This window comes from Sinocyclocheilus grahami, unplaced genomic scaffold (genome assembly GCF_001515645.1).
Source record: "Sinocyclocheilus grahami isolate Dianchi unplaced genomic scaffold, SAMN03320097.WGS_v1.1 scaffold305.1, whole genome shotgun sequence".
Classification (NCBI taxonomy): domain Eukaryota; kingdom Metazoa; phylum Chordata; class Actinopteri; order Cypriniformes; family Cyprinidae; genus Sinocyclocheilus; species Sinocyclocheilus grahami.
The window spans coordinates 994669-1006727 of record NW_015505484.1 but is presented as its reverse complement, the minus strand read 5'-3'; the positions used below and the strand labels follow the sequence as shown (position 1 = coordinate 1006727).

General features: G+C 40.9%; 1 protein-coding gene across 1 annotated transcript; it reads left to right on the top strand.

Annotated features, from left to right (window-relative positions):
* Positions 1 to 1480: 1480 nt before the first annotated feature.
* On the top strand, positions 1481 to 5453 carry socs3b (suppressor of cytokine signaling 3b). Its single transcript, XM_016293623.1, has 2 exons — positions 1481 to 1669; positions 3078 to 5453. Exon 2 carries the CDS (start codon positions 3252 to 3254, stop codon positions 3909 to 3911), a length of 660 nt encoding a protein of 219 aa, XP_016149109.1. The 5' UTR covers positions 1481 to 1669; positions 3078 to 3251; the 3' UTR covers positions 3912 to 5453.
* Positions 5454 to 12059: the final 6606 nt, after the last annotated feature.

The following is a 12059-nucleotide window of genomic DNA, read 5'->3' as shown; positions in this document are numbered from 1 at the left end:
TAATTTGCCCTGTATATGTACTCTGCACAATGACAGTGTGATTTTAATATTATATTTTACATCATTAGACGATATATACAATAAACTCTGCTCCATACATATTCAAAGCTTCTGATCGGTGAATTTATTAATGCAAGAATATCCCCAATGTCTAGTGGTCTTTTGGAAGGTGGTCTACTGCTGTTATCCTATAGATGGCGTATGGAACAAATCCAGCCAGTAACCCAGAGTCAGCCTTGTGAATACGACTATACTATACTATACTATACTATACTATACTATACTATACTATACTATACTATACTATACTTTTACATAGAAAACTGTAGCGTAACTTTAGCGTATAGACTTGCATTCTATTTCGAATAGCCCTATGTAACATTAGTCCCAGTGTTGGGGAAAGTTACTTTTAAATGTAATGCATTACAATATTGCGTTACTCCATAAAAAAGTAACTAATTTAGTTACTTAGTTACTTTTTTATGGAAAGTAATGCGTTACGTTACTTTCGCGTTACTTTTAAAATCTGGACAGGGCTTGCTTGTTTGTTTTTAAAATAAAAAATTATATTTTTGGCAAATATAAAAGCCTTTTCACACCAAAAGTGAAATGAATAAGCCTCAGACTGAAGGGAAATTTACCTCCGTACAGCAGAATGCAGAAGAAGAAATTTCAACACACTTCAGCAATAAAAAAAGACACACAAATGTTTGTCTAGAGTTATTTTTGCTTATTAGTATGAACTGGATCATCGAAGGTCAGAAGCAAAGACATTGGTTAATAGAATGGGATTAAATACATAAAGGATATTTGTGTTGTTTAACATTTAATTATTGCAGGTTTGCATCATATTCTGAGTTGCATTATTTTTTAGAACTACAGTAACATCTTCTGATTTCTCTCAACATGAGGACAGGCGAGCTCTCAATCAATAAATTGGAAAAAAAAGTAACTTGCATTACTTATTTGAAAAAGCAACTCAGATATTCTCTTGTAAATTAAAAAGTAATGCGTTACTTTACTAGTTACTTGAAAAAAGTAATCTGATTACGTAACTCGCGTTACTTGTAATGCGTTACCCCCAACACTGATTAGTCCCAATAATATTACATTCGTTTAATTTTATTCTTGGCAAAACGTCCCATCACGCATCTGACCGTAAACGACACTATAATACGGGACTCTGCAAAACCAATAAATGAATAAATAAAATAGACGATTAAAACAGAATAATATGCAACATGTGTGTGGTCAGATATCATCAGTCATAACACACCGACCGCATTTATATTCGCAAGGGCAATGCAACGTTTCACCTTGTGTGAACAGGGACGGGAGGGGGGAGAAATCCCGTAAAAAAGGGTCACGCTGATTATTTATTGGCAATCCGCCACGTGCGTGCGTGTGTGTGTGTGTGCGGTTGCTTTACTGGAACACAAGGGGTGGAGCCTTTAGAAATATCAGTCGGTACTTCAACTCGATGGCACGAACCTCCACTACCTCTGATGGACTTTCACACAGCTGATCTCTGATCAACTGTTAAAAAACTGACATGAAACCGATCTTGATCTTTTTAAAAGTCTATTTTGTATAAGCGCTTATATGGAAATCACAAAAGCAGCTATGTTTTAAGAAAACTCCCAAGATTGAGTCGGATAACGCTTTGAAGGTAAAACGACGTTTTGCGCTTTATTCTAACGCACTGGAGTTCTTTAGAATCTATTAGAAATGTATGCATATATTATTATATCGGACTGTTATGCATGCCTCGGTTTGTACTGTGCTACATGGTATCCATGTCTATTAAACTATGTTGTTGAGCTTTGTCATGCGAGCTAATGCACAGTTTAATAGTTTGAAGTCTGCTTTAGTTATACATGCGAGCGAGTCGGATTAAACGACCTCAATGTAACCCGAATACGTTAAATCGGTGAATTTCTATTCCAGTTAGGATAGGAGAGTGAAGGGGTATTTACAGTGTAATGCGAGACAGAGACCGTGTGTCATCAATGAGAAATTGGGTTATTCACAACGAACTGGAGGACCTCATTCATAACCTGTTTTCTAATAACCCAAGAGAGCGATCGAAGTCAATATCGGGTTTACACGGTCGAGCTTGGACTAAAAATAAAGGTTCGATTAGCAACTAGTTAATTTATCCACTGCAAGCAGTTTTAATATTTGCGCTTCAAAATGATCTCGCATCTATCTTACTTATACAAGTATTCATTTCTCATCTAATAGTGCCTTGTAAAACTAAAAGTTATTGGATTGCTTGCTTAACTAGTACCATTAGTACTAGAAAAACTAGAATATGGAACAGCAACATACTAGTTGATATTTAAATCACAGATCCCTATAGAATTCACTAACTTGAATCATTTGTTACCAGTAGTATTACTAGTTGCAATAGTATTAGTAAAACTGGAATAGGTACCAGCAACATTGGCATACGTACCAGTGAATGGCAAGTAGTTGATCTAAAACACATATTCCCATGTAAATCATTAACAAAAAATAGCAATTTGTTATCAGGATTTTTGGGAGGTTGACTAGTAGCAATAGTACTAGTAAAACTGGAAAAGGTACCATCAGCATTGGCATACACCAGATGTACTGAGATAGTGACTCGTAGAAAAGTAGGATGTAGTGATTGAATATATATTAGTCACTATTGAAATAAGTACTAGCATCTAATGGTTAAATTGATGCATTAGGTTCTAAAGCACAACGATTAGATAAATTGACACAATACTAGTCAGTAGTCACTACTACTGAATTACTTGAAAAATAAGTACTAGTAAAAAAACAGACACTAATTAAAGAAGTAAAAATTAGTTTATCTCCAAATGGGACGATTACATCACTGAAATGCGTAAATGTGATGTTTCTTTGGAGAGGGAGGGTTGGGCTTTAATGATAAGGAACAAATGTGAGAAACAACCAATCCAGTTATTAGAACTATGAAGGGCCCTAATAAAAGTGATGTCATAGCAGATGTAAGTCTGCTGGCACTGGCTTCTGTTGTTCTCACTGTTTGGTTGATGCTTACATTTTCCATTTGGCTTTTCCTTCAGCTGCCTTCCATACCCACCGAGACGTCATTTCTTCTGGATGTGGAAGAGGTGCCAGAGCTCTGGGCGTTGTGTTGGTGCTCTCCGGTGCATGAGCACCCTGGCTGGGACGGCCCTTCGGCCCTGGACCCCGAGCACCAGTGGTTGCCGGGCGGTACAGGGGGCGGGCAGAGAGCCATGGTAACGCACAGTAGGTTTGACAGCGCCATGAGCAGCAGCCCCTTTGAAGGCGGCGTGCGCCTGCCCCCCCACCGGTACAAGACCTTCAGTTCTCGGGCGCAGTATCAGATGGTGATCGCGGCTGTGCGCAAACTGCAAGAGAGTGGCTTCTACTGGAGCACCGTGAGCGGGAAAGAGGCCAGCGCACTGCTGAGCGCCGAACCCCCGGGCACCTTCTTGGTGCGCGACAGCTCAGACCACCACCACTTCTTCACGCTCAGCGTCAAAACGAGCACGGGCACCAAAAACCTGCGCATCCAGTGCGACTCCGTCTCCTTCTTCCTGCAGACTGACCCTCGGAGTGAGCAGGCCGTGCCGCGTTTCGATTGCGTCCTCAAGCTCATCCATCATTACATGCCGTCGGCCGGGACGGGGACCTCGTCGAAGGTCCAGGCCGTCGGAGAAGGTGGAAGCGCGGCCGACGGAAGTGCCTACTACATCTACTCTGGTGGCGAGAAGATCCCTTTGGAGCTACTGCGTCCGCTGGCGTCTAGCCTGTCCAGTCTGCAGCACTTATGTCGAAAGACTTTAAACGGTCATATAGACGTGTCCACCAAACGGGACCAGCTGCCTCATCCACTCCAAGAGTTCCTCCAGAAGTATGATGCTCCTATCTAGCTATTTTTGATGGGTTTCAGATGGGAAGAGAAGAATAAGGCGCCTAAGTGGAGTTTATCGCTCCCGACCTCGGCTTCTGTCAGTATTACGGGCCAGCTGTGCCTTCGACCTCTGGATTGTGAACTTTTGAAGGACAGCACGAGATACGTTCTCCCACTCGAGTGGATCTGACATCTCGGCAGCTGTCGACACGAAAGGACTTCTGCATTTCTGCGGCCAGTCGGACTGCTGAAGATAAACACGAGCGATAGTTGATCAGTACAGGAGTTAAGTGTGCTGCTATGGCTACGGTCCAGGCCTTCATCATCGATCGGGAGACACTCTCTCATGTCTGTTTTCTCCAGCTCAACATTTTTTTGACTTTCTCCTGGAAGGAAGGAGCGAGAGCTGGGTGTTTGCAATGACGTACACATTTCCACTGCTTCTTGCCAAGTGTAATTGCCTCATAAGTGGGCATGGGGGCGCAAACGGGGTGGCTACTTACCGCTCATGACCGACACTGTCTGCTATGGTGACTGTGTGTGGGGTCAAGAAAAAGGACTAGAGCGAACATATCGACCGGACGAGAGGCCTGATACCGCGGGCCTTTGACCTCCCTTAGCCCTCTCTGGAGAAGACGGCCCCTCAATGGACTGTTGTTACTTTGTTCATGACAGGAGCCAAAGCAAACAGTAGTTTCATTTGTGTTAGGAAAAGGCAGGCTGAACATTGTTGACAATATGAGCGTATATATGAATTGTCATTCATATACTGTGAAGCAAATACAAGCACAGTATGGAAAAATCTTTAGTAACTTATTTACTGTGGTGTTCGACATGAAGGACCATGCTTCTCTGATCACACGGAGAAGCATTCGTACTTTGTGTGCTTCAAATCTTCATTCAATAACAATGACACAGTGTTTGTTTCACTAGCAGGACTTGACGTCTGCTATTCAATGAATGTATTATGAGTCTATGGAAGGGCTTATGGTTTCACTTGTAGATTGTTTTTCTCTTTTTTTTGTTTTGTTCATATTTTGTCAAATCAAAGTGTTTACATGTGTGGCCACCAACAGGACAGCATGTTTTTTACTCTGTCTTTTATAAAGATGTCTCATCTTAAGGTCTGGTCTGATGACCGCAGTGCAAGCTTGAAGATCAGAAAACAAAGGCATTAACATAGAAAATGCAGCAAGAAACTTTGCACATATTTATATTTATAAGATATTTCCATAATTTATATTAAAGAGCACTATTTTTACAAAATGGACCCAGCCATGTGCCTCGCATTCTTGTGTGTATAAAGCAATTGGTATTCTCTCTGGCCTCAGGCTGCATGTCATTTAAATATGCATGATTTTTAATGTGGCATTTGCTGCAGACAACATTTTCCTCTAGCCATATACACACACACACACACAGATGATGATACCACAACTGCTCTTGTTTTCAGAAAAACAGGTCTGAGGCTTACCTTGAGGTGTGTGTACAGGATGTCACTCTGTGCTTTCTCTTTTGATCAGTTAAAACATCTGCCTCTCTCTTTTTCTCCAGTCTTTTTAATAATCTTTCTGGATTAATCCTGGTCATTCCTCACTGAAAAAAATCAGGAAGTAAACATTTTTTAATTAATATTGCAACTCTATTTAAGGTTACAATACAATTTTTTTTGCAGATTGTGCATTTCTTGTACGCTTCCACTTATTTAATTGATTAGCCACTCTCTTAATTAATTTTCTCTCCATTTAACTAAGGGCTTTTATCAGATCTTCGTCCTCATATTAGAGGGTAATTAACACGTAGTAAAAGTTGTAACTTGCAAACCATTAAATGCCTAAGTGGAAAAAAAAATCAATAGGCCTTGATAAACTTCCTGAGCGAACCCAATAGAGCTTGACACAATAAGATTTCTGACTTACAGTGCAGACTTTTAATCATAGAAGTACAGAAGCGCTTGTGCAATTGAAAGATAACCTAGTTTATATTTGATAATCAAAGTCTTTTTTAAATCATTAGTGCTGATGTGAAAAGGTGTGGTTATATCGGTGGATTCCTATCTAATATTTTGATGAACTATTACAAGCTAATTGAACTATAAAATAAATCCAGACTATATACTAGTATTAAAGCAGATCCTGGTAAGTTTTCACTGATCAGTATCTTTAGCTTCCTTAATTTTTGATTTGCATAGTTACACATGAAAATTCAAATAGAATATCAGTTCCTAGCAGAATGGAAAATAAATGCATATTTATAACCATACTCAGATTACTTATTAAAGCGAATGCAAAAAAAAAAGTTTTTGCATTATTCACCCTTGTGTCATTCCAAAACCTGTGACTTTCTTCTGCAGAACACAAAAGATAAAGTCAGTGGCACCCAAACAAGATTGGACCCCAATGAATTTAATAGTAATCTGTGGACCAAAAAAAACAATGAAGCAATTTTCAAAATATATTTTGTGAAAAATGTCATACAGGTTTGGAACAACATCAGAGTGAGTCAACAATGACAGAGTATTAATTTTTGAGAATAATATGTATTTTATCAGAGATAAACACTTCCCTTATCAGAGTTTCCTAATAATATATGTGTCCGTTTGTTTATACTAGTTCCTGCTTCAGCATTATGGGTAAATTCCACTCACATTCATACCAGACAGCCAAGCATAAGCAATGATGTGTGTGTTTTTGCTAAAGGGCCAGAGAAAGGTATGCCCGCGAGAGAGATTTACTCCACAGCCTGTTTAGATTCCGATAAATATTTCAAAATTTATAATACATGTACATACATGCATGAGGAACCACTGAACAATCTCTTCTCACAACTCCACTCTGAGTGGTCTCTCCCGCTATGTTCTTTTTACAGTCGGTATTTGGGAAGTCTCCGCCTTTCCTTCACACTCGTTCGGGCCTTCCTCCTTCTTTTCCTCCCTCCCTCGTGTTTTCAAAACAAAGCAGCAGTCAGTGAGTCCGTGCCTCAGTTGGTCAAAGCCAACGCCCGTGAAAAACACAAAGCCCCCGGGTTCACAAAGTTCCTGACCACCCTCTTCCCAAAACAACCGTTTTGGATATTTTTTATGCACATTAAGCATTAAACATGCACTCTCCACAGCCTTTGTGAATATATGGACATGTCTGCACGTAAGAAACAGTTGCAGCATGTCTCTACAGGATGTTTATGTTTTACTGCTGTCAATACCAGCTTCATTTGAGGTTTTACAGTAAATCACCTCTGTAATCTTCTATCTGCACACTTCTGATTCGCTTACTGTAACCCTGGGGAAGCAATACTCCGCTGAGCCGCCTTCCTAGATATGCTTATGTTTCGACTTCCCTGAATTTTGCAAACTTACGGTAAGCCCGGCTATGTTGATACTCCTGTTGAGGACGCTGATGACTACGATTAACAGATAAGTTATGAGCCGCGCAGCAAGCCAGGCAGCACGGACATAATACATGTGTGTTTGTGTGTGCGTCTGACTAAATGACTGAAAGTAATGGGACTCCGGAGGGGTTGTGTGTGCTGGGAAACAGTCCAGTCCTCTCGTGTGTCAGTCCCATATTGTGGTTGACTTAACAGGAAAGGAATGTGAGGCAATTTTTTATACATCCTGGCCCGCTGCAGGGGCTCAGGGAAGACTCTGCCAATGTGTACGCGCGTTCATATAGGCTAGGCAGCCTATGTATGTGTGAGGGTGTTGTGAAACGCACTTTAACACAACATCTTTGTAAAGTCTGTAATCAAGTCCGCCTATAATCACGCAGAATGAAAACATAATGTTAACATGTCACTGAAACTGTCCTATTGAAAGCAAAATGGCAAACTAAGACCCTCTGGCTGTCATCAAAACACTGCTGCTGGTAATAGCTTCTTTTCTAAAAAGCAAATAAGTTGGGCCTTTTTTTCTCGATATGTTGCTTCTTTTTACTCTTTTCGCTTAAGCAAATGTTGTCAAGTGTTCAAGTACTTCTGTTGTTGCCTTATAATTAGCACTTGCATGCTTAACTTCAAGACATCATCAGCATTGAATACTGGCCATAGACGACCTTGGCATGTACTTTTATATAGTATGTTCTCTCATATACATGCACATCAAAATACTACACTGAAAACTGGTGTGGGATTTACTTTGATATTACTTACTATTTTGTGCTATATATATATATATATATACACATGTATAAATAAATATATATATACATGTATATTTATTCATTTATTTATTTATATGCACACGCACACATACACACACACACAAACATATACAGTATATATATATATATATATATATATATATTATTAATATATATATATTTTTAAGCTAAGCTGACAATAACTATTTCTTACTTTTTAATTAATTAATTTCTTACCCTCTATCACGTCTTGGATTCTAACCTTTGATCATGGCTTTGCAAAACTTTGTGGAAGCATTTAAAAAAATATATTTTTTTTGAAATTATTTTTTGAGCTGCTAGTGGTGCAGAAATTACATACTTTTTCTTCAGAGGCACAACATATCATATGATTTTTTTTTTTTTGCATTGTGATGCCATTGGGCAGGCAGACAAAGAAGATGAAAGAAAAACAATAATGTGTCTTGTCCACACATTCAGTATAAATTACTTTCTCTCCTGTCTGAGAGAAGACACTGAGCCAGATTAGGTGTCTTTTTAAACATGAACAGTCCACTTTGTGCAAGTGCTGCTGGTTGGACCTGTGTGCTCTGCATGCTTGGGTAAGTGCATTGTTGGTTGGACCTGTGTTCCCTGTGGGAGAGGGGTCAGAGAATGCAGGCTGGGATGAAAAGAGGCCTTGTGGGACAGATTTACAACAGGGACTTTGTGGTCAAACAGCTAATGGTTTGAGGAATTGCTTGAGTATGTCTGAGAGAAAGAGAGAGAGGAAGAGGAGGGGCCGCTCTGCAGCGAGCAAGAGAAAGGGCAGAGATTCCCTCTGTCCTGACTTCAAACTGACAGTAGGGCCGTAAGGTTGTGTTTTTGTTTTGTCATTCCCGCTCCTTCCCTGTCCTCATTTCCATCTTCTCCTGTTCATCATGCTGCCTTCGTCTTCCCTTGTATGCACGCATGCACACACACACTTGCAAAGAAACAAAGTCCAACTATCCCCCTCCCCATCTAACACACATGGTTCCCATTCCCTTCATACCTCCCCGTGCCATCAGAGCCCAGTTTCCAGGAAAGAGGCTCTTTAATTGAGTTGACTCTTTACTGCTCTTGCAATGTGAGTGAGAGAGAGAGGACACATTTAGACAGGAAGGGGAGGTGCAGAGCGGGAGCTCATGCACAAACTCACACGTTCCTTTACTGTAAGAACTCATTTCCCCCCCTCCTAACTGCTTGCTTTCTTTCTGCACCCTCTCCTTCTCCATCCCCTCAATTTTCGATTTGTTTGGGTCAGCGTCTGCACAATTTAGCTTGTTGCTTTGAAACGTGCACATTTAAAATGCATTATCTTATTGTCATGTATCAAACAAACAATATTAGTGCATGTTTGATTGAGCATCAGTGTAGTTCATAAAGACACAAAAAAAGACATAATCTGTCATAACATCTACACACTATTATGAATCATCATGTATGTCCATGGATTTTACTATTGCACAATGCATGCAAAATACACTTTCAAGGCTGGCAATGAATATGTATGCGCGTTATTAAAATGTATATATCAGAAATATGTAAAAATAGAAGTAAAAAAGAAATACTATTAAAAAAATCATTATTTATATATATAAGAAATAATGCATTTTAATGGCTAGTAAGACATATTTATGGCTAGTTTTATATAGAAATAAGATTTATAGAAAATATCATAAATAAATAAATTAAATATTTAAAGCTGACAACTTTTCTCACTTTTTATTTTCTTTACATTTTTAACTCTATTTCCCCATAATTCTCATGTACATTTTTCTAATATATAAATACATGTATAACATTTTAAATATTATTTAAAAAATATAAAATATAAATTAAAAAAATATTTAAATATTTTTTATATATAATACAATTATGAAAAATGCATTCTTAAGCCTGAGAAATATTTCTGGCTGGCTTTAATTATAAAACTTAATTTTTATGTTTTATAAAAATTTAGATATAAGATTTATATAAAAATATCATTCAAGATAAATAAATAAAAACTAAAATAAATAATACAATAATTTTAAGGCTTGTAAGAAATGTGTAGTCAGCAATAAATATACTTCAAGGCTGGTAAGAAACATTTATAGTTGGCTAAGCCATCATATTCATCTTTAAATATGATGTTTAACGGGCAACTTCCCAATGATAAACAACTCAGATTCTGAAATATTTCTACTTCAGTTTACATAATAAATATATATTTTTAAGCTGTTTACCTTCAGGTTTCAGTTATGTTGTGAATCCCGCATTTTCAGAGTGGCCTCAGACATTTGGACATTGTATACCGTAACTTTAGAAGAGTCTTGGCAAGAGAGAGTAAACCTGAAACTAGCTCTACCTGGAACGTCTCGGTTACGTACGTAATCCTCGTTCCCTGATGGAGGGTCGGAGACGTTATGTCGTGACGACATTAGGGGTCTTACTTGGGAGCCCGAATCCTCTCTGATTAAGAGAAAACGCCAATGAAATTTGGCTAGTGAATTTTGCATGCTGAGCCACTCCCCGTGCATATGGGTATAAATAGGCAACAGGTGCATCCACTCATCAGGTTTTATGCTGAGGAGCCGAGAACTTGTCCCTGGCAACCAGTGATGGTTCGAGGTTGTGGCATGGGGACATAACGTACGTAACCGAGAAGTTCCCTATCTGTCGGTCACTTCGAATTATGTCGTGACGACACTAGGGGTCCATAGAAAGCGCCACAACCTGACCCCCATCACAACCCTATGGCGTTGCAAGTGTTGACAAGCCACAGCATGTCAGACAGGTGCTATGCAAAGGTCGTAACCTTCCCAATGCCCCAGCGCAAATTCGCTGACCTTGGCGCTCGAAGGGACCAAAAGGTGAGTACATCGTTGCTGGAGATAGCCATTCTGCTGTTCCTACCACAGAAAATCATTTCTTAAGAGAAGGGATTTTGACCTTTGTGAAAGGTGCTTCACACGTTTCCTGTTTGTTGTTTACAGCTTGGCAGTAACGATGGGGAAGCGAGCCTTCTGGAGAAGGGCGCTACAGAGGCCACATCCTACCCGTAGGGAGGTATCATGTGGAGGCACTAATATGGACTGACCCAGGCCTGGGGCAGTACTACATATGGAATGGTACTCTGAAGCAGGTCCTACTTGAGAGTAGGGAGGAACCACTGCCAGCAGAGTCTGACAGAATGGTCTGTCAAAGGGAAGACACGGGTTCACCGAGAGGGAAACCTTACCGTGGAAGCATACACATATGGGATGGCCCGCAGGGAATCAAGTCATATGGACACCTAGCCCAGTACAGGGGCTGACCGAAGACCTAGGCAAGCTAAAACTGATACGGCGCCTGGCGTCAGACTGCTCCGCCGAGTCTGACTGCCGGGGGTGCTTGAGGATGCTCAACCAGGGTTCGCCGTCCGGGGAACTCGACTGGGAGAGAAAGGCGCTTGCATCCCCGTGTGAGGGGGAATGGCGGAGCAAATGTGATACCTCCCTGAAGATGCGTGGGGAGGCGTCGCGTCCCCGAACCACAATCTCTTGGCCACTGGCGACAGGGGGCTATGTGGGCGAGAGTGAGTAGGCAGCGCGTTGCTCACTGTCAACCCATGAGTCTGATGGCCCGGACGAAAAGGAAACTGCTCTTTCTTTGAAAATGTGTGTACCACTGGCCCTTGAGCCAGTGACGGAGCAGAAACAAAAGAAAACCAAGGATTCTCCACCCGGCCCTCCTCTGGGGGAAGGAGAGGTGCTGTCTTCACCACCTCCTGTAGAAGAGCAGTTCCTTGCCTCTCCGGGCGATCCATGTCAGGGCCGCTTCGTCGTCTTCTTGGAGGACTTAGGGGCCGGTTGTGAAACGGGGGATGCCGCACTCCTGCCAGGGGCTCGACGCGCCGGCCTTGACGTGGTCTCAGCACGGGACGGAGCAGCTCTAGAGGCCGCAGGAGGGCGCCCTCGGCGATGGGTAGGCTGAGGTGTGGCCCGCGGCGAAGCGGTGGCAGCTGGAGGATCACGCCTGGGCAAGAT